Source organism: Sciurus carolinensis, chromosome 16 (genome assembly GCF_902686445.1).
Source record: "Sciurus carolinensis chromosome 16, mSciCar1.2, whole genome shotgun sequence".
NCBI classification, from domain to species: Eukaryota; Metazoa; Chordata; class Mammalia; order Rodentia; family Sciuridae; genus Sciurus; species Sciurus carolinensis.
The window spans coordinates 17314325-17337311 of record NC_062228.1 but is presented as its reverse complement, the minus strand read 5'-3'; the positions used below and the strand labels follow the sequence as shown (position 1 = coordinate 17337311).

Here is a 22987-nt window from a genome sequence, read left to right as displayed (position 1 = left end):
ATGTCAGAAAATAAAAATCAGTTTTATTCTCCACAATATATGTGAAAGACTATGCTACTTTGGTCCAATGCTCCACTACTGCAATACTGGCCAGTAGCTCATCTTTGAAGCCACTAGCAGGTCACCAGGCCCTGAGAGGTATTAAGGGCAGCCTACGTGACAAGTGTGTTCACTCATGCAGGACACCAGGAAAGATCCCTTATCCAGAATCACATTTGAGTGAGCAGAAATCAAGCTTGCTGATGCAAAGGCTCTCTCCCAGAGGATGCCAGTCCTGGAAGACTTTTCCTTCTGCAAGCTGCCAATTGAATCTTCTGCACCAGGCTCACATCCAAGGGATGGGTCACAAGCCGACAAGTGCACCTGGCACCTGGCTCCCAAGCCGGCCCACCTCCCTGTTCTGTGGATGTATCTTGCAGGGTGAGGAGAAAATCATACTTCAAACCAGAGGCTATGTCTGTGCAGAGCAGTATGTCTTGGGATCCCTTGTGGAAGCATTGGACGATAGCTGCCCTCACTTAGGCTGGCATTTGTCCCTGAAGCCTTAGGGTTTGATTTTGTGGCCATCCAGAATATGTCCCAGACAGTTGACAGTGCTGGGCTGTTACAGAACACCAGGACAGTTCCTGAGGTCGCAGGCTTATCTTCTTTGTCTTGCTGTTTGAGGATCTGCACCAGTTGTGCCGCCACTGCTGCTCTCTTCAGCCTCATAAATGTTTGTGTGACATGAGGCATGACACAGTGGAGCTGGGAGGTGGTGATGGTGGTGAGAGGTCCTGGGCTCCCCACTTTACTCCACACCTTCTGGATCTCATGATTGGGATCAGTCTCAGCACCTTAAGGAGACCTTGTCTCAAAAAGAAAGGGGGACAACTGGGGTTGTAGATCAGAAGTAGAGTACTTTCCTAGCAGGTGTGAGTTACTTGGATATTGATGGAGAGCACCACATTAAAATAAATAAGCAAAATAAAGGTATTGTGTCCATTTACCACTAAGAAATGATTATATTAAACAAAACAGGATGGGGTGTTTTGGTAAAGGACCCCAAACAAACAAACAAAAAGCAAAAATTGAAAAACTCTCTCATTTCTAAAGAAAGGGGAACATTTACTCTTTGTGTAAATTATATTTTTAGATGTTAATGTATCTTGTTTTATTTTGTATATGTGGTGCTGAGTATTGAAAACAGGGCCTTCATGCCAGGCAAGTGCTCTCCCACTGAGCCACAATTGCAGTCCGTATGTTTTCTTATAGTAGTCATCTTTGAATGTTAATGATGTTAGTAGCAAGTGCATTAAGAAGGATACCTGAGATATAGTTGATTTTTGTTATTTGTAGAAGTTAAGTTCTATGAATTTGCTGAGGAAAGGAAAATCTGATGTGAATACTGAACTGAGTGAAATACAGGAAATACAGGATTAGGGTTTTGTTAGCCTTTGGTCACATTTTTATCTCCTGATTAGCACCTAAACTGATTTTATGTGTGTATCTGTTCAAAGCTCTGCTGTTTATTTATTTAGGCGCTAGGGATTAAACTCAGTGCCTTGTGCATTCTCAGCCTGTTCTGTACCACGAAGCTCTACTGGCAGCTCCAGCTAATATACCATTGATTCATTAACCTTGAACTCAGGAATCAATAGCATTATACTGTCATGCCTAAGAAGGCTTATGGAACACACGTGTTTTGTCAGTAAGGTTCATGACAGCCTTCTTGTGCTTAAGAGCACTTAACAGTCAGAGGGATTGCAAGTTCAAAGCCAGCCTCAGCAAAAGTGAGGAACTAAGCAACTCAGTGAGACCCTGTCTCTAAATGAAACACAAATTCTACTAGGGATGTGACTGAGAGGTCCAGCGCCCTGAGTTCAATACCTGATACCCAACATTAAAAAAAAAAAAAAAAAAAAAAAAAAAAAGGCTGGGGAGATAGCTCAGTCGGTAGAGTGCTTGCCTTGTAAGCACAAGACCCTGGGTTCAAACCCCAGCACCCCAAAAAAAAAAAAAAGAAAAAAAAAGAAAGAAAGAAAAAGAAAAATAAACCTGTCATTCAAGAGGACTTCAGCACCATGCTTGGAGTCATGTTCTACAGTGAGATCATTAACAAAAGTACAAAAAAGAAGGGCTGCATATACTGTCAAAAGGACAAATTTCGTATCAGAGCTAAAAATGAGACAAGAGTGGCACCTTGTTTGATCTGCTGGAGATGTTTATGTCACGTGACTGCAGTTTGTTGTCACTTAGTGACTGTCCATGAATGAGTGGAAACACCACATGTGTTTGTTAGGTGTATAATTCAATTTTAGTGAATAGAGGTATTTGAAAATAGGCAACTGCAAATAATAGTGAAGATTGACTGTAAGAGTACTCGTCCACTCCAGTTTCCTGACACACTCTTAGTAATTGAGAAATGGTCACTTGCACCTCAAAGTGCCATCTTGCAGGACAATTGGGACCAGTATTGAAACACAAAGTTCAGTGTATGTAAATTTCTTCCAATATTTCAAAAAATTGTAAAATGTTTGTAATCACTCAGACAGTGCATACAACCCAAACATGCAGTTTAAGAAAGAATGATAAAGTGAACAAACCATTACCTGGGTGGTGAGATGGACCATCATCAGCATGTCAGAAGCACAAATGTTTGTGATCCCTGTTTTCCATTTAAGGTTATGCTTTGCTGTGTTCACTTGCAGGGCTTAGGCTACGCTGAACTTGTACCCCGTGTGTTTGTGTTTTGTTGTAGAGGTGCTCAGAACAGTGGATTTCGTGGTCCCTGATGACCGAGTAGTCTTGCACACCTGTGAAAGAGAACAGAGCAGAGTGGTCTTCCAGATGGCAGGAGACCCCAATGTCAAGTGTCCTCCTGAGGCTTCCTGTGTGTTGGGATGTCATAAGTTAGGTCCTGTGCCTGCCAGCATAGAATGCCTGAGCTTCCTCACTCAGCAGTGGCTTCCGGAAGACTTGACTTGAGCATTTTTGGAAGGGTCGTTCCTGAGTGCTTACACTATGGGAGCCAGTGTGTGGACATCAGGCTGGCACAGTCTGTTCCATGCCTCCAGTCTCAGATTTAATTTACTTAATTACAGGAATCTTTTGCTTGGCAACATGCCTTGTATATTAATTTTTGAATCCCTAACATTGATTATATTCAGGTTGTGGTGTTTCTTTTTGTGTAGTCTGTATTTATTTCCTCTCGGACGAATGAGATTTCCTCCAGAGTAGTTAAACTCTCTGTTTGTTTGTTTCTGCTTTTTGTTAGCAGGGATTGAAATCAAGGGCACTGAACCCCTGAGCCATTCCAGCCCTTTGTATTTTTTCTTTTGAGACAGAGTCTCACCGAATTGCTTAGAGCTTCTCTAAACGGCTTAGGCTGGCTTCAAACTTGCGATCTTCCTGTGTTGGCCTCCCAAGCTGCTGAGATTGCAAGTGTGTTCTGCTGCTCGGGGGGTTATGCTTTCACGTTAGGGTTCCAAAGACTCCATTGATCTGTTCTCTTGCTCTGGACATTCCTTGGTGCTCTCTTAGAAATAGCTCCCAAAAGATGTTCAGGTTATTTTTTTAAATTTTTGTATTTTATATTTTTTTATGTTTTTAAAGTTTATTTTTATTCTAAACAAATGGGATACCTGTTGTTTCTCTGTACATGAAGTAAAGGCATACCATTTATGTAATCATATATTTACATAGGGTAATAGTGTTTGATTCATTCTGTTATATCTTCCTTCCTCCCACCCCTCTTTTCCCTCTATGCAGTCCCTCCTTCCTCCATTCTTGCTCCCCTTCCACCTCCCAATGTATAGGATTTTAATACGTTGATGGCAATATGTAGACATATAATTATGGAATCCTAAGTTGTAGGTATCTGCATGTTTTCTAGAAGATTCTTTCCTTCATGTTTTTGTAAGATTGAATGTAAGAATAGCATTAAGGACATTGTTAAGGTCTTCCAAGTCCATTTTTTTCCCTTCTCAGTGAGCTCATCCATTCGGCTGGCTTATTGGGAGACAAATGGTTCACACTACCTATGGGCATGAATGTGTATGTGTTTGTGTTTGTGGGACATGTTGGTGGGGAGATGGGCATGTATGTGTGTGCACATCTGCCTTTATCAGGGCACTGATTGGTTGATGAAGGCTTTTGTGTTCCCAGGGGACCTCAGATGCAGAGGGAGCCTTGGCTGTGGCCAGGCTTGGGAAAGTTTCTCCCTCCTGAGCTCCCTTTGTCTTTCCTGTGAGAGAAGAGGTCGTAGTATCACTGATTACCTTGGAGGTGATCCACCCTTGTGCCTTGTGGCCATTACTTTCTGTTTTGAGCTGAGCCTGATTTCCTTTTCTCTAATGACATCTCAAGTCTGTCCCGGGAGTCACATGTACCCCCTGTTCCCAGTTCCCAGAGACCCTCGTGTGAGGGCCCAATTTGAATGTGTATTCCTGGCATTCCCTTTGTTGGGATTCTCCTGACTTGTGAGTCCTGAGGCTTTAATTGTCAGTGTTGGTTAGTCCTCTTGCTTCCTGATTTAAGAAAGGCAGCAGAGTCCGTGATCAAAGAGTGAGTTTTAGAGTTAAGATACAGCTGGGTTGCAATTCTGGGTTTCCTACTGGCTAACTCTCTGACCTTGGGAAGTTACTTACCTTGCTGATAAGTTGGTTTCTTAACTCTGTGAAACTATACCATTAATACTACCCACCTCTGTTACAGGGCAGGGTAAAGGAAATCAGGCATGTTATTTGGAGCATGTCACACATTGGGAGTGCTTGGTACGTATTGGCTTTTGTTGTTTATGACAGTGATAGCAAGAAGGGACTCGGGCAATAATTGTTGTTGACCACAAACTGTTCACTGTACAAACCAGGTCAGGGTCCTTCTGCATTTGAGAGTTTTTGGAGTAAGTCAACTGCGCAGCTCAGCAATTAAAGGTCATCATGTAACTTGTGCCAGAAGAGTTGCTCTGGCAAAGGGCTCTTCTTCTGATTTCACTTCTCTGCATTGACAAATGGTTTTCATTTCTTCAGTGAGACATGCTACTTTGGAATTGATTTAGCATGACTGTTACTGGGTATTCTAGTTTTCTGACACAACTGCAGTATCGGAAAGTCCTCAATTCCTAGCTCTTTTCAGATATATACCCACATTATGTGTTTTGTCTGGAACTCTGCTCAGATGAGGTCTGTCATTGAGGGTGGTGTGTTTCATAGAGTGAGAGACACAGCCAGAGGTTCTTTAGCACAGACCCGTTCATGCTTTTGACTCTTCTTCATCAAGTTTTATGTTTATTACCTCTTTTCTTTCATGATTTCCCAGAGAAAACGCTGTAGCTGGTATTGATGTCAACATGGGCTACAGAAAATACTATTCCACCAAGGTAAAGGATTTCTTTATGTTCCTCACAAATATAGTATGGAGATTAAAAATGGAAGGTCAGGAGATGTGAGGGTGAGGTACAGTGTCTAGTCTGGGCTAGATCCTGTTGTGGATGGGGAAAATGCTGGAAAGGATGTTAGTGGATCAATGGGCAAAACTGGAACAGGGCCAGGCCTGGTGGCCCATGCCTGTAATCCCAGTTATCTTGGAGACTGATGCAGGAGAATTGCAAATATGAAGCCATCCTAGGCACCGTAGGAGAACCCTGTCTCCAAATAAAATAATGAAAGCCTGTGGAATTAGCTCAGTGGTATAGCACTTTCCTGGCAATGTACAAGGCCCTGGATTCAACCGTAGTGTTGCTAAGCACTGGGGGAAAGAAAAGCAAAGAAAAATACTATGAACAGGTCTTTTTCTTTTCATGAATAAAGTGAAAACATATAGGCTGAGTTGTGGCTCAGTGGTGGATTGTGTACCTAGCATGCATGAGGTGCTGGGTTCATTTCTCAGTACCACATATAACTAAATGAGGAACGTATAGGTTCATCAAGCTGCTCTCTGTCCTATTGCAGATCCGTGCCCACAGGGGGAGTCTGGTGGGCATAGCTGTGGTCCTGAGCATCTCAGTGTATGTCTGATAGCTTCCTTGTGATGAATTTGTTCACATAAGTGCTTATGTGAAAAACAGCTCCATGTAATCCTTGTTGTGACTTTTACTATTTAAAGAGTCCTTTTAATTCTGGGAAACAAATATCATCTTGTTTTGTACATAAGAACTTTTTTATGAATAAATGAAGCATCACGAAAAGAGAAAAGCGAGGCATACATTTAGAATAATAGATGATGCAGTATAAATGTCATCTCAAAAGAAGTCAGAGCAGAGGGTCATGGTAAGCCTGAGAACAGAATGGAAAGGCTGCCCTTCACCTTGTTTCTTCAGAGGAAATGTGTTTTTTGAGGAAGACATATAGGACTCCACGATGAGAGGAGTATTGAGGCCACCAGGAGGTGGAGACAGCTTCGAATAGCTCATTTTGACCAGAGGATTGGGAAATGGGAGAGGAAGAGGAATCAAAGGAGCGAAAGATGTCAAACTTTGGTTGGAATCAGTTGAGCTGGACGTGGACTTTAAGTATGGTTCACCTTTCTCTTCAACACACAAGCTAAGTGTCTGGTGGATTAGACTGGCAGTAGGGTAGAGATGGGGAAGCTAGGTCTTGGCTCTGAAATGATTGGTTGTGGGATATTGGGCAGAGTGTTTGGAATTGGGACGGAAAGACTGGTGGCCAGGAAGCAGGATTCTTGGTTTTGAACTGTGATCAGGAGCTGATGGAAGAACAGGTTTGGATCTGATGATGAAGGGACATGAGGTTGCTGAGTGTAAGGCATCGTAGGGACAATTACTGTGCTGTCCTTGGGAGCGCTGTGGCAGGGTGAGCAGAAGGTAGGCAGTGCAGACATCAGAGATGTCCCCCTGACTCACTGTCTGGAGTCAGTCACTTTGCTCTGAGGAGTCACCCGGGTTGACAGCAATGCTTGAGGTCAGGAGGCTGCATCATACCTGCCTGCCACCTTGGAAACCAGAAGGCCTCATAGACTGCAGCTTCAAGAAATTTCAGCAATTTGAAACTGTCTGTGAGGAGTTGAAAACTTATGGCTGTGTTTTCTCTGATTATGTCAGTGTGTTCCTGAGTTATGTAAGGAGCATTGTGGAAATGATTTGGAATGATCTCCATGATGTAGTGAAAAACAGCAATGAGCAGAATTTCTTATAATATACTACTGTTTATTTCAGGAAACTGGGGAATGAATATTCATCTATGTTTACTTTTTACTTATAGATTATATTTGGAAAGACAAAAAGAAAGTAGGGGCTATGGTCTCTTCTGGGAAGGAAATTTTAAATTTATTTGGTTTTCTATAGGTAGGAAATTTACAGTCCTGGGGTCCTGTTAATATAATTAGGGACTGGCACTAGCCATTCAGAGCAGATACCAAGCAGTATGCCATACTGGCACATGCCAGCTAACTATGTTCTCTGTCCTCATGGTTCAAAAATTGAAGGCAGTTAAAAAGTATAGACTGAGCTGTGCCCAGTGGTACACACGTGTAATTCCAGCCATTGTGGAAGCTACGGCAGGACGGTCTCAAGGTTTAGTCCAATCTCAGCAACTCATGTGGACCCTCTCTGAAAAAGGACTGAGCGTTATGGAAAGGACTGCAGTAGAAAGGCGAGATAAAAGAATGTAGATTGAAAGGTCTCCCATTCTTTAAGCAGGGGGAATCTTTAGTCTTTTAAGTTTTCAACTTCTTACATTTTGAGTGTATAATCTCTGGCATAAAAGAAAAAAATGAGGAAGGAAAGAAGGAAATTCCATTGTGTGAGACTACTGGGGAAGGGGCAGGGAGCTTGAATTTGAGGTCCTGAGATTGCTGAGGAAGGGCTGGCGTGTGTGTGTGTGAGGTGAAGGGCAGATGGAGCTGGGTGAGTGCCTGTGCTTCCCTGAGGCCTGGAAGGTTCGTGTGTCTAATGCAGAGCTAGTGCCTCCTCCTCCTACCAGTTCTCAAAATGAGGCCCAGCATGGCCGGTGTGTGGAGACTATTTTTGTTGTTGTTGTCATTTGGTAGCAGGGATTGAACCCAAGGAGGTTTAACCACTGAGTAATGTCCCCAACCTTTTTTTTTTTTTTTTTTTTTTTTTTTTTGTGGTCTTGGGAATCGAACCCAGGGCCTTGTGCTTGCAATGCAAGCACTCTACCGACTGAGCTATCTCCCCAGTCCCCAACCTTTTTAATTTTATTTTGAGATCGAATCTGACCAAGTTGCTGAGGCTAGATTTGTACTTGTGATGTCTCTTGCTACCCTTCCAGAGGAGCTGGCAGTCTGTGTGAATTAATTATCTGATTCAGTCTTGTCATTGTGAACATGAGATTAAACTGTAACAACTGTAAACCTTCTGAGCACATGTCATGAGCATTCATTAGTATGGTGTGCACATTTCTTGGATTTGCTTTTTCACTTTCTTATAGGATTTTAAGGATTCTCTCCTGTGGTATGTTTCCCTGATATATTGATTATTAAAGTAATTCATTGCATTGTGTAGAACACAAGAAATCTAGAAAGTGAGAAGTAGGTTGGAGTTGTGATTCAGTGGTGGGGCACTTGCCTGTAGGTGTGTATAGGGCACTGGGTATGATTCTCAGAATGACGTAGAAATAAATGAAATGAAGGTCCATTGAGAACTAAAACTATAAAAATAACTGTGGTAAAATTGTAAGGAGAACCAAGGTGTGATGGCAAACACCAATAATTCCAGATCCTTGGGAGGCTGAGGCAGGAGGATCTGAAGTTCGAGGTCAGCTTCTGTAACGTTCCAGACCCTGTCTCCAAATAAAAAAACAGAAAGGACTGGGCACCTAGCTCCAAGTAGAGCAACCCTGGAATCAGTTTCCGGTACTGCGGAGAGAAAAAGAAAAGAATGGGGAAATTGTTGATAATTTCCTTTCAACAGAAAGATTACCTTTAGAAAGAAGTAGGAGGAGTATAAAGCATGGCTTTGAATAGAGACGCAGTCTCTATCAAGCTCTGCAGACACTACTATAAGGTCTAGCAGTTCCTCATGGCATCCTTAACCAAGGTCCTGGGTGTGACACCATCGGACATCCTGTGAAACATCCTCCAGTGCGTCTCTCAAATTTTTGTACGTTTGAATGACATCACAGTCAATACACAGCAACAACAACATTTTTATTTCTCTCAGCTAAATACAGTAAATATAACTGTGAAAAAGTGAGGATGCATCAGAAGTTTGTTCTTTCCTCAGAGAGGCTCAGCCAGCAAGCTTCCGTGGCCTTTGTCTCTTTCCAGTGTGGATCAAGCCTCGAATTTTGGGGCCACGGCAACCCAAGGTCTTTTCTGCCTCTGATGGTGCTCGGCGTTTCTTGGGAGCCCCTCTAGCTCTCTGATTGGGCTTCTCTGCTGGCTTCTCTGCTGGCCTCTCTATTTTGTCCTTGGCTGGAGTGGCCAAGGGAGCGTCCCCATAGAGCCGATAGCCACCAACCAGGCAGTATGTCCCCCATGCCAGCCCACCTTGGTTTCTCCACATCCTTGGTAGAGGACATGGTAGCAAGCAGGTGTAGGAGGAGACTCGGGAGGCAGCGCTGCTGGAAGGAAACCCAGAACCCATCAGTCACTTCCGCCTTATGCACTTTGCAACCAGCATCTCCCTCTCCTGTTCCTTCCTGTTCTGAGTGAAGCCCTCTTATTTGCTTGGGATCCCAAACACAGCCTTTGCCTGTCACCTTCCTGGATGTTTTCTGTCTCCTCAAGAGATGCTTTCTGTAAAGTACGTGAGTTCTTGGAGCCAATGGAAGTAGCAAGAGAACAGTCAGACTTCAAAATGATCACAAACAGCACTCCCTCAATCTACCATTCTACAACGGAGACAAATTTCTTAAGACCTGTCATTTCTGCAGCTTTAATGGAAATAATTGTCAAGGTTTGTAAAACAGGGTCTAATATACACTGTTTTAAAACCCCTGTGATGTTGGCAGCTTCTGTTGGTATCCATTGATAGAGGCTGTTTGAACTGCACTGAATTCTAACCTGGTTTTTATGGATTTTTCTAAGGCCTTTCTTGTTTTGAGATGGTGTTTTGCTATGTTTCCTCAGACTGGCCTGGAAGTCTTGAGTGAAGCCATCCTCCTGCCTCAGCCTCCTCAGTAGCTGGCACTATGGTTGCACACCAGTGTGTCCAGCCCTACCACTTTCTGCAGGCCATATTCTGGGGCAGAGGGATCCAGATTCTGGGTGCCAAGGTCAGGCCCAATAGCCTTCTCCCCTCCACGTCCCGAGACATCATTTCCTCAGACCTCCAGTCTGACTACTGCTTGCTCTGTCCCCCTGGCTCTTCTGTTCTTCCCAGCTGTATGGCACCACCCTTTCCCTCAGCAGATCAGAATGGGCCGTGTGGAGGGGCCCGAGTGTGTGTATATCCCTGACAGTGTGGAAAAGGTGTCTGTGTCTGAAGGTGAGGTTGATGAGAGGCCACGAGCTCTTCCTCAAAGGGCTCCATCATTTGATAATGAAAGCACAGCATACGTCTTATGAAGGAAGGATGTGGAGAAAGCCTCCTTTCTGATTTGGTGATGGAGGTGTCACCTTTTGGCTGAGGTTTCACTCTGTTCCCCACCCAGATCATTGAGCCCATCTCCTGTGCTCAGGTGATCCTCCCACGTTAGCCCCCAAGTAGCTGGGACCGTAGATGAGTAGCAGTGTACTGGGCTCTGAAGGAAGCATCTGGGGAGTCTGAAGGGGAGGGCTGGATTGACAGAGATCAGGACCTTTGTGAACACTTGCCCTGAGCAGTGAGCACAAGCACTGTGGGTCCTTGAGGGAGCAGCAGACCTTTGGTCTCACTGATGGCCAGGGAAGTCCTGAGGAGTGATGGGCCAGCCCAAAAGGAACGTGTGGCCGTCCAGTGAGGTTGTGTATTTACTAAGGGCTCCATTACAGATGCCTGGCCTAGGTCTAACTGCCGCACTGCTCCCCCAGGACACGGAAGACAAGTAGACTGGGTATAAAATATCCGGTCAGACATTCTCTCTTGAGCAGCCAGACTCGCTGGTGTCTTGTAGAGAACTGGTAGGGAAGTTTCCTAGCTACCCTGTCATAGAAACTGTTGCTTGTGATGTCATCACAACCCACTGAGGTCATGGAAGGAATGGGTGACCTGAGGGTTAGGCGTCAGACCCTTGGTGTTTTATGGAAAGCAGGGTGAAAGTAGAGAACTCTGCCTGGGCCTTCCCTTCTGGCCTCGCCACCCATATGCTAGACATATAACCACTGTCAGTGGAGCACAGCTATGGGTTGGGACAGCCTATGACCTCAGTGGACCAAGAGAAACCCAAATTATGAGACTGACTTGAGAGTCATGAATCAACACACAGACAGCTAGTTTGCATGACCCTGACCCTAAGCCTTAAACTGTTGGAGGGGCAGTGATGTGAGTAGATTGGGGGTCAGGGAACTCTCCTTAGTCGTGGGCCTGAACATAGGTTAATATTTGGGCTTGGCGTGGTGTGATCTCTTGACTCAGGAGTCATATGCGGGATATTTTTCTTGTTTAAAGCCAGCCTCATCAACTTAGTGAGACCCTAAGCAAGTCAGTGAGATCCTGCCTCTTTAAAAATACAAAAAAGCACCGAGGATGTGCTTCAGTTGTTTTAGTACCTCTGATTTCAATCCCTAGTGTACAAAAGAAAAGAACAAAAATTTGGGCATTGGGAAAAATATTTCAATTTAGCACAAATAGAAAGATAGGCTCATCTTGAACCCCTCCTGCCCCAGAGAGTAATACTTTGATGGGTTAGAGATGTGAGGCATTGGGTTTCATCCTGGGAACCACCAAGAAAACAAGAAAAGAATAGCACCCTCATGTTTTCACAAGTGGGGTCTGAAAAGGAGGCTTACGGGCGTACCCAGGGTTGCACAGGTAGGACAGAGGTGTTCTGCTCAACAATGGAGTTTCTTGTTCATGTTGGGGCTCCAGATTTATAACTGATAGGACAAACTTGTCTCATTTCAACGTGGTGGACAGTAGCAAGGCTGTTAAAGGTGCTCCAAGGCCAAAGGAATTCTCCAGTGGCTGTACAAAGTAGGAATGACAGGTCCATTTTAACCTAAAATTTGAGATGTGTTTATGTCAATATGGCATTACAAAATGAGCACATTATCATTTCAGTCCCCTTTCTTCACAAAAGGCTAAGAGGCTCTGTGTGGGTATGTAGGCCTGCCTTCCCAGCTTTGCAGAAGTCTTAGGCAGGAGGACCACAATGTGAGGCCAGTCTCAGCAACTTAGCGAGACCCTAGATAAAAATAAAACGGGGTGAGGATGTAGGTCAATGGGAATGCTCCTGTGGGTTCCATTCCCAGTACCACAAGTAAGTAATTTAAAGAGGGAGAGAGGTGGAATGTAGGTCAGAGGTGGAGAGCCCCTGGGTTTAATCCTTATTACTGAAAGAAAATTGGGAAGAAGGAAATAAAAGAAGGGAAGGAAGGAAGGAAAGGATGGAGGGAGGGAGAGAGGGAGGGAGGGAGAGAGACAGGAAAGAATGAGAAAGAGAGAGGGAAAGGAAGGAAGGAAGGAAGAAAGGAAAGAATGAAGGAAGAAAGAATGGTCTGAAGAGAAAGAAAGAAAGAAAGAGAAAGAGAAGGCAAACAATAGGGCTGGGGATGTAGATAAAGGGTATAGAGCTAGCCGTCCACACACTGCAACAAAAGAAAATAAACTCAACTGAGTCTTTGTCCTACAGGAGGCATTTTGGGGTGTGAATCATCAAATAAAATGAAGTCTGGCCCAATGGTAATTCTTGTTAAGTCAGTTTATGAAAACATTATTTATTGCTAGAAATGAAATGGCAGAAAATAAAATTCTGTTTTATTCTGCACATTATATGTGAAAGACTATGCTACTTTGGTCCAATGCTCCATTATTCCAATACTGGCCAGTAGCTCAACTTTCAAGCCACAAGCAGCTCACCAGGCCCTGAGAGGCATTAAGGACAGCCTAGGTGACAAGTTTGTTCACCCATGCAGGACACCAGGAAAGATCCCTAATCCAGAATCACATTTGAGTGAGCAGAAATCAAGCTTGCTGAAGCAAAGACTGTCTCCCAGAGGATGCCAGTCCTGGAAGGCTTTTCCTTCTGCAAGCTGCCAGTTCAATCTTCTGCACCAGGCTCACATCCCAGGGATGGGTTACAAAGCTGACAAGTGCACCTGGCACCTGGCTCCCAAGCCGGCCCACCTCCCTGCTCTGTGGATGTAATCTTGCAGGGTGAGGGTAAAATCATACTTCACATCCAGAGGCTATGTCTTTGCAGAGTAGTATATCTTGGGATCCCTTGTGGGAGCATTGGATGATAGCTGCCCTCACTGAGGCTGGCATTTGTCCCTGAAGCCTTAGGGTTTGATTTTGTGGTCATCCAGAATATATCCCAGCCAGTTGACAGTGCTGGGACTGTTACAGAACACCAGGACAATTCCTGAGGGTGCAGGCTTCTCTTCTTTATCACGCTGCTTGAGGATCTTCACCAATTCTACTGCCACCGCGTCTCCCTTCAACCTCATAAATGTTTGTGTGACATGACCCATGACACAGTGGAGGTGAGAAGTGGTGATGGTGGTGAGAGATCCTGGGCTCCCCACTTTACTCCACAATTTCTGAATCTCATGTTGGGTACCAGTCTCAGCACTTTAGGGAGACCTTGTCTCAGGAAGAATGGGGGAAAACTGGGGTTGTAGATCAGTAGTAGAATACTTTCCTAGCCAGTGTGAGTTACTTGGTTTGATCCTGAGAAACACATTGAAATAAAAAAACAAAAATAAATAAATAAATAAATAAATGAAATAAAAATAAAATACAATTAAAAAAGCAAAATAAAGGTATTGTGTCCATTTAACAGTAAAAAAATGATTATATTAAACAAAAAAGAATGGGGGGTTTTGGTAAAGGACCCCAAAACATAAAAAATAAAAGTATAAATTGAAAAATCTCTTGTTTCTAAAGGAACGGGAATATTTACTCTTTTTGTAAAATATATTCTTATCTGTTAATGTGTCTTGTTTTATTTTGTATATGTGATGCTGAGTATTGAAAACAGGGCCTCATATATGCCAGGCTAGTGATCCCCCACTGAGCTACCATTGAAGTCTGTATCTTCTAGTAATAGTCATCTTTGAACGTTAATGATGGGAGTAGCTAGTGTCAAGCTGCATTAAGAAGGAATACATCAGATAGAGACAGGGACTCACTGTGTTGCTTAGCACTTCAATATTGCTGAGGCTGGCTTTGAACCTTGAATAATCCTTGCCTCAACTTGCCAGTCTTCTGGTCCTACAGGTTTGGGCCACTGTGCCCCACCATCCCCAACCCCTTTTATTTTTTTATTTGAAGACAGGACTTGCTAAGTTGTTTGGGTGACCTCAAACTTGCTGTTCATCTGCCTCAGCCTTCCATGTGGCTGGGACTACAGGCATGCACCGCCACGAACAGTAAGGTAGAGTTTTAGCAGCCTCATTGTCTAGGTGGGAAAGGTGAGCTGTGGGCAGGCAGAGAAACAAGTGATGCCCTCCTGGCCAGGAAAGGTGGGTTCCCTTAAGTCCCTCCACTTCTGCTCCTTTCAGCAGGAAAGCCTCAGTTTCCTCACATCCATCTGTTTGTTCAGACATCCTCTGCTGGTCAGCACTGGTGCTGTTCATATGCTGGGGCATTCGATAGCTGACGGGAGAAGTGTGCAGTCACATGTGCTGGCATAAGCAAACATAGGTTGCAGGGGCACCAGTCCTGGGGGACATTCTGACCAAGGAAACATCTGCACAGTGTGTATGATCTGACATTTATCCTCAAGTTCAGACTTGCCATCTCTTTGGCTCAGTGTGGCCACCTCAGGTGTGAGGTTGTCAGAGGTGCTTTTGTAATAGTACGTAGTTGACTGGCACATCCCCCACCCAGAAGTCCTGCCTCCTTCCTTTCCATGACTGCCACAAGCTGGCTTACCCTGTGAAGGGACCATCTGAACCCTCACCGATTCCAAGTGGGACTGAACATCCAGCTGTACTTGAGAAACCCTTGTTTTTTTTTTTTTTTTTTTTTTTTTTTTTTAAGAGAAAATGCCACGTTCCCGGATCCCCGCTTCCTCCGGGTCGAGCGAGAGGCCCGACCCGAGCTTGGAGGAGGGCTAAGAGCTAGTCCCTCAGAGTCTGTGTGCCCGGAAGAAAGACGGCGGGGCCGGGGCGGGCCCGGGAAGCAGTTGCCATGGATCCCGGAGACCGAGGGTCCTTTTCTGAGGTCCCAAACCTTCCCAGTGCTGCAGAGCCAAAAGAAAATGGTGTGACTGACATGCTGCTGACTCCTGGGTCACAGGAATCGTTGAGGATCAGGGATGTGGCTGAGGCTCTCACCCAGTGGGGGCAACTGACTGCTGCTCCAGGAGATAGACCTGAGAAGCATCGCAGTCTGGTCCTGCTGGGACTTCTGATTTCCAAGCCTGCTGTTATCTCTCAGCTGGAGCGTAGGGAGGAGCTGTAGAGAGAAGCCTCCAAAGCAGCCAGTCCCAGATGGTACTGCGTTTTTCCAGTCTTAGGCCGGTGACTCTAAATTGATACCTTGCCTTTCTGTTATGCAGCAGAGGCAGCATAGCATGACTGGGAGACCATTCCAGAAAGCAAGGAGCTAACTCCAGAGAAGGACTTTGCTGAAGGGGAATCAGCGCCTGGGGTGTTGATAGAAAGATTTCCAAAGGAAGGTTCCAGTGGGCATGAAGACTCTTTAGAGAGTCAGCAGGAAAACCATGAGAAACGTTTGATTCAAGAAGTCGTCACTTAGAAGAAACTTTCTGAAGAGAGAAGCTACCAGTGTGATGAATTTAGAAAGAATCTGAGTCGGCGGTCATTGCTGGTCCAACAACAAGAAGAGAGACTTCATAACTTTGATTCATTTAAAAAGAACTTGAAATGAAATTCAGATATACTTAGACATGAGAGGATGTGTGCAGGGAAGAAACCTTGGAAGTGCGATGAGTGTGACAAAGCCTTCAGTTACTACTCGGCTTTTGTCCTGCATCAGAGGATCCACATGGGAGAAAAGCCCTACAAGTGTCAGGAGTGCGGCAAGGCCTTCAGCCAGAGCATCCACCTCACCCTGCACCAGAGAGTCCACACCAGGGAGAAGCCCTACAGCTGCCATGAGTGCGGCAAGGCCTTCAGCCAGCGCTCAACCCTCTTCCGCCATCACATCGTCCACACCGGCGAGAGGCCCTACGAGTGCGGCCAGTGCGGCAAGGCCTTCAACCAGAGCTCCTACCTCACCCAGCACCAGCACAGCAAGGCCTTCAGCCAGAGCACCTTCCTGACCCAGCACCAGGTCATCCACACTGGGGAGAAGCCCTACAAGTGCAATGAGTGAGGCAAGGCGTTCGGTGACCGCTCGGGCCTGATCCAGCACCAGAGGACTCACCTGGCGAGAGGCCCTACGAGTGTGGCCAGTGTGGCAAGGCCTTTGGCTACTGTTCCGCCCTGATCCAGCACCAGGGGAGTCACACCGGGGAGAAGCCCTATAAGTGCACTCACTGCGCCAAAGCCTTCAGTGATCGCTTGGTGCTCATCCGTCATCAGAGGACACACACTGGAGAGAAACCCTATGAGTGCCAGGCCTGCGGGAGGGCCTTCAGCCAGAGCTCCTCCCTTTCTCAGCAGCAGAAAACACATGCTGGAGGGGGAAGGAAGGAACACACAGCGGCCCTCAGTCAGCACCCAGCACTTGGCCAACAGAAGAGGGTTCACACTGGGTGAATGCATGTCAGGGTGGACTCATGGCGTTTCCTGGACATGCCGTGAGGACCACAGAGAAAGTGACTGTTAAAAAGGTCATCATTAAAAAAAAAAAAAAAAAAGTCATCATTTATGTGGACATAGCTCACCAGACTGCTAAAGGGGGTTTATGTGGTTTAAGATGTCCTAATGGAGGGCGTGTGACTTCCCCTGGGGAAAGGGGATGTCTATGTCTAATGTGTATGTAAACTACCAGCTCGAGAGAGAACTAGGGTGTACCAGGGTGGGGGCGGGGAAGGGGCATCTCATCATGCTAAGGGGATAGAGTCTTACAGAGATCAGTGGTAAGTTGCAGGGGTAGAAATTAGAGATGGGGATTTACAATGAATTCATCCTCCAGGGTAAGGATGATGGAGGAACAAAGGTTGTCCTTCAGCCTTTAGCTAAGGATACAAAGGAGGGAGATGGAAAGAACTGGGGAGAGCGCCCTGTGAGTGCTGATGGAGACAACAGCTCAGCTAAGTGCTCACAGCCAGCAGCAGCATTGGGCTTGCTCCATGAAGGCACCATACCGACCGAAGCTTAAGAAATGCTGCCCAGGGGCCCTGCCACTCCTGACCGTCAGACCTTGCTTAGTGAGATGTCCCCTACTGAGAATCAAGTTCATTCCAAGGGTCACCGCCTACAGCTCAGAAGGGAGTGAACAGAAGAGACCTTTGATGTGTCCAGTTTTTTTTTAACCTAACTGAGTTACCTGAGAGTGTTTATTTATAAGGATTTACCTCAGTTGTTTGTAGTTTGTACCTTAGTTTTTTTATACCATAGTAAAACTTAATTGTAAACTTGCACTGACATTGCATATTAGATTGTGAAAAACTTGGAGACTTTGAAACACTTCTCTTTCACTGTTTTTCTCTTGATTCAAGCCAAATGACATCTTTGTGTATAACATATTTAATTGAAATTGTGAAGGTTATTATTGGAAACATTATTTTGAAAGCAGTGTTTTTAATTTCGGGAAGCTTAAAAAAAAAGAGAAAAAATGGCAGACATATAATATGAAAGTAGAGAGAAGGACTTGGAGTGTAGCTCAGTAGTAGAAGAGGTGGAGTGTGTATCTAGCATGCAGAGGTCTTGGGTTGAATACTGAAAACCGTAGGGGGAAAAAAAAAGAAAACTCAACAACAATGACAACAAAAAACCCAACTACCATACATTTATGACTCTAAAAAAAGGAACAATACGTTTATTTTCATAAATCATCAAGTTCAAATATCCCCGCTTGTCCAATATTTAAATAATAGATTTATTTCAATTAGAATTTTTAATAGGTATGTTATGGTTCAATCTCTAGGTTCCTCTTTCCTCTTTTATCTTTCTCATAATTTATTTTTTGAAAAAAATCATGTCCTTAGCATATTTTTCAAAAAATATTTTTAGTTGTATTTGTACCATTATTTGTTTACATGTGGTGCTGAGAATCGAACCCAGTGCCTCACAATGCTAGTCTAGCACTGTGTGATTGAGCCACACTCCTAGCCCCTGAATTTTTTTTTCAGTTTCTCACTTTCCTGATTGTATCCCATGGTGTCATTGAACATGTTCCTCTACCCCTTGTTTTTCCTATAAACTGGTATCTGTTAGAAGATTTTATTTATTTAGAGATAGGGTCTTGTTATGTTGCTCAGGCTGGCCTCCAAATTATGGGCTGCTCTGTGGACAGGCCTGGGACACAGGCCTAACCTTGTGCTATTCCTTCTCTGTGGACTGCCCCCACCCCGCTTCTCCAGGAACAACTGTCCCCTTAACTGCTGAGATAGACATTCTGCTGGTAACCGCCAGCACCTTACTGCCAAAGCTCACATCAGGCAGAGTGATTTTTCTAGTATCTTCATCAGATTTCTTCACCACCCTGTGCAAATCTATCCTCTAATTTCCCCTCACACCTAAAACAAGAGCCACACTCCTCACTATTGCTGATGTGGCCTACTGGGGTCCCACTCACACCCACTTCTCCAACCACAACTTTCCTGCTTCTCAAGCTTTCCTTCCTGGCCACACTAGCCTTTCTCCTGCTCCTGCAGTCGGTCAGTCTCTGTTCTACCTCAGGGTCTTTACCTGTGCTCTTTGGTCCAGGAAAGCTCTCTCTTTAGCTCCTCCCCTGACTCTCTCACTTGCATCTCTGCAGAAATGCTCTCTCCTTAAAGAAGCTTCCTCTTATTATGTTTTCATGTATTTTTCATCACTCCATGCTGTTATTTTCCTTTCTTAGACAATGGAACTTCAAAAAATATTATTTAGATGTTGATGGGCATTTATTGTATTTATATGCCCTGCTGAAAATCAAACCCAGTGTCCCACACATGCTAGGAAAGCGCTGCACCACTGAGCCACAAACCAGGCCTCTTTTATTTTTTTTTAATGCCAACTATGATTACTTGAATTTTTAAAATTTTTGTTTATTGCTGGGGGTGAAACACAGGAACTTGCACACACTAGGCAAGTACTCTATCACTGAGCTACAACCCAGGCCCCTGACATTGTACCATATCCTTGTCTCACCCATTGTTGGTGGTGCTTGATAAGAGGAGCTGGGTTCATCTCCCTCAATAATATCTTTTAAACACCTAGCACAGTACTTAGGATGTAAGAGGTGCTCAATAAAAGATTGTTGAATAAATGGATAGCTGGATGGGTGGACCGTAGATGGACCAGTGTCATCTTCTCATTCTGGCCCCTCTTTTCTCACACACACGTACTCCACTTACACATGGAAGAACTCATCAGATGTTCATTTTGGTTCTGGGAATGGAGCCCCATTAGCCTCATGCACACTAAAGCACATGCTTCCCAAGAGCTACACCCTCAGCCTGCAGCTCTCATTTGTTGATGAAGTGACCTGGGTCTTGACCTAGTTCAGCTAGGCATCACTGAAGAAGTTATCAGTTAGAAACTGTACCCGAGAGTCCCTTTTGAAGGCAGAAGGACTTAGAAGACCAGCTCCTCCATTTAGGAATGCACTTGAAGGGAAATGGGGGGCTTGAAGGTTGACCTTGGACAAGCTGAAATTCAAGTCAAACACTGTTACAGAGGAATTTGTTGAGGAGTGTGGGGTGTCTTGGGGCCCTAAGGGGCTGGGAGTAAAGGAGCATGTGGGGCTCAGGGAGGCATTGCTGCCTTTCCCCACACCATTCCTGCTGCAGGTAGCTACTGTGCCTGCAGAGACCACAGGCAGGAGGCTCACTGGATAAACACTGCTTTGAGTTTCAGGAAGCCTTCCCCTCCTGGATTGTGCTGATGTTTCTGTCAGTGACTCAGGGTGGATCTTATGGGTGGATCAGGTCCCTGCTAGGTCACTTTCCCTCTCTTTTCACTTGCCTCTTCACGTGCTACAGAGCGCAGTTCTTTTCTGTGCAAGGTGGGACTGCAGAGGATTGAACAGGGGAATGCCAGGTCTTCTTGAAGGCCAGCTTCAGCCATGGCATGTTCCAATGAGTCTCTCTTTTCAGACTCTAGTTTTCTGAGCTTCCTTGCCTGTGTCCTATTGATTAGGAGGGGCCTCCTGGCTGAGAAAGGCTCTTGCAGATTTACTCAGGTTCTGTCTCCAGTAGGGCAGTGGGGATCACTTCAGAAGATGGATTAGCTGAACACATTTAGTGAAGACTAGTTTAAAAAATTCATTTATTACATACAGAATCCTAGATTGATATACTTAGTATGCATAAGGGAAGATAGATTTGAGCAACTGTATTGTGACAGAGGGAATTTAGGTTCCAGTATGAGGCTTGCCTAGCTCCAGCGTGCTCTGCTTCCTGCAGGGTTCTGGGAGGGCTGGGAGGCATTTCAACTGCTATTTCCCTCCTTTGTGAGGCTTAAATGTTAAGCACCAACTGGCAACCATGAGTGAATGGATGAAGAAAAGCCCCTTCGAATGGGAAGACGACTTTTACAAAGAAATCAGAGTGAAGCCAGTGAGAAGGAGGAGTATAAAGGATGGCTTTTAAATTCGGATCCAGTCTCCACCAAGCTCTGAAGACACCAGTAAAAGCTGCAGTATTTGCTCATGGCAAGCTAAAGCAAGGTCCCAGCTGTGACAGCACTGAAAGCCATTTGAAACCACCTTCAGTGATTCCCTCAAATTTCTGTTATGTTTGAATGACTTTATAGTTAACACAACAGCAACAATACAAATTTTATATCTGTATAATAAATATAGGAATTTTAAATGGAAAAAAAAGATGCATTAGTTGTCCCAGATAGTTGAATGTTTGTCCTCTGCACAGAGAGGCTCAGCCAGCAAGCTTCTGTGTCATTGGTCTCTTGTCATTCTGGTTTAAGACACGAATTTTGGGGCTAGGCAACCCAAGACCTTTTCCACCTCTGATGGAGCATGGTGTTTCTTGGAAGCCCTTCTGACTGTCTCCTTTGGCTTCTCTGCTGGCTTGTCTGTTTTGGCCTTGGCTGGAGTGGCCAAGGGAGCGTCCCCCTATGGTACTGTTAACCACCAACCAGGCAGTATGTCTCCCATGCCAGCCCACCTGGGTTTCTTCACATCCTTGGTAGAGGACATGGTAGTATGCAGGTGTAGGAGGAGACGTGAGAGGTAGTGCTGCCGAAGGAAAACCAGAACCGAACAGTAACTTCTGCTTTATACAATCTGCCACCAGCACTTCCCTCTCCTGTTGCTTGCTGTTCTGACTGAAGCCCTGTTATCATCTTGGCATCTGAAACACAGCCTTTGCCTGTCACCTCTAAAAATGCTTTGCTGTCTCCTCAAGGCATGCTTTCTGTAAAAGTACTTGAATTCTGTGGAGCCCATGGAAGCAGCAGGAGAACAGGATTTGTTCCCCATCCAGAGAGAACAATCAAACCCCAAAATGATCACAAAGATCACTCCCTCAGTCTCTCCCTTCTACCACGAGACAAATTTCTTAAGGTCTGTTATTTCTGAGGCATTAATGGAAATAATTTTCATGATTTGAAATAAATGGTCTAATATGAATTGGTATAAAGCCCCTCTGACCTTAGCAGATCCTGTTTGGATCCACTGATACAGCATGTGTCAACCACACTGAATTCTAGCCCTGTGTTTATACAGGTTTTCTAATGCCTTTTTTTTTTTTTTTCTTTGAAATGGTGTTTGGTATGTTGCGCCAGACTGTCCTGGAACTCTTGAGCTGAAGCAATCCTCCTGCCTACGCCTCCTCAGTAGCTGGTACTATGGTTGCATCCACACTGTCCAACCCTACCACTTTACGCAGGCCATATTATGGGGCAGAGGGATCCAGAGATCCAGATCCAGATTCTGGGTACCAATTTGAAGCCCAATAGCCTTTTCACATTCTCTTCCTGAGATACCATTTCCTCATACCTCAAGACTCACTTAACATTTCGTCTCTCCACCTGGCCTTTGTATTCTTCTCAACGGCATGACACCTTTTCATCAGTGGATCAGGCTGGGATATGTGTGAGGGGGGTCCATGTGTGTATCCCTGACAGTGTGGTAAAGGTGTCTGTGTCTGAAGGTGAGGTTGATGAGAGGCCAAGAGCTCCTCCTCAAAGTGCTCCATCATTTGAGAAGGAAAGCGCAGCACGCTTTTGTAAGCGTCTTATGAAGGAAGGATGTGGAGAAAGCCTCCTTTCTGATTTGGTGATGGGAGTCTCACCTTTTGGCTGAGGTTTCACTCTGTTCCCCACCCAGATCCTTGAGCCCAACTCCTGGACTCAGGTGATCCTCCCACCTCAGTCCCCAAGTAGCTGGGACCTTAGATGAGTAGCAGTGTACTGGGCTCTGAAGGAAGCATCTGGGGAGTCTGAAGGGGAGGGCTGGATTGACAGAGATCAGGACCTTTGTGAACACTTGCCCTGAGCAGTGAGCACAAGCACTGTGGGTCCCTGAGGGAGCAGCAGATGTTTGGATTCATTAATGCCGGGGAAGTCCTGAGGTGTGATGGGCCAGCACAAAAGGAACGTGTGGCAGTCCAGTGAGGTTGTGTATTTACCAAGGGCTGCATTACAGAGGCCTGGCCTAGGCCTATATGCCGTGCTGCTCCCCCAGGACACAGAAGACAAGTTAGACTGGATATAAAATGTCCAGTCAGACATTCTCACTCGAGCAGCCAGACTCGCTTGTGACTTGTAGAGGACCGGTATGCAAGTTTCCTAGCTACCCTCATGTGGATCAGTGGCTTGTGATGTCATCATGACCCACTGAGGTCATGGAAGGAATGGGTGATTTGAGGGATAGGCATCAGACCCTTAATGTTTTATGGAAAGCAGGGTGAAAGTAGAGAACTCT

At 45.1% G+C, this 22987-nt stretch overlaps 1 protein-coding gene across 3 annotated transcripts in view; it reads left to right on the top strand.

Moving 5' to 3' along the window:
- The window catches only part of LOC124966559 (zinc finger protein 835-like), a 40589-nt gene that overhangs the window by 9716 nt on the left and 7886 nt on the right, over positions 1–22987 (top strand). The window contains exon 2 of one of the 3 annotated variants that reach the window (XR_007105367.1): positions 15026–15153. The exons of 1 other annotated variant lie outside the window; for it this stretch is intronic. Coding sequence is in view for 1 of the 2 variants with exons in the window: in XM_047527917.1 (XP_047383873.1) it covers positions 15905–16324 (420 nt within the window). In the remaining variant the exon portion in view is untranslated. Of the gene's footprint in view, positions 1–15025; positions 15154–15545; positions 16739–22987 lie in introns of those variants that run through there. One more of the 3 variants, XM_047527917.1, reaches the window with a different exon arrangement.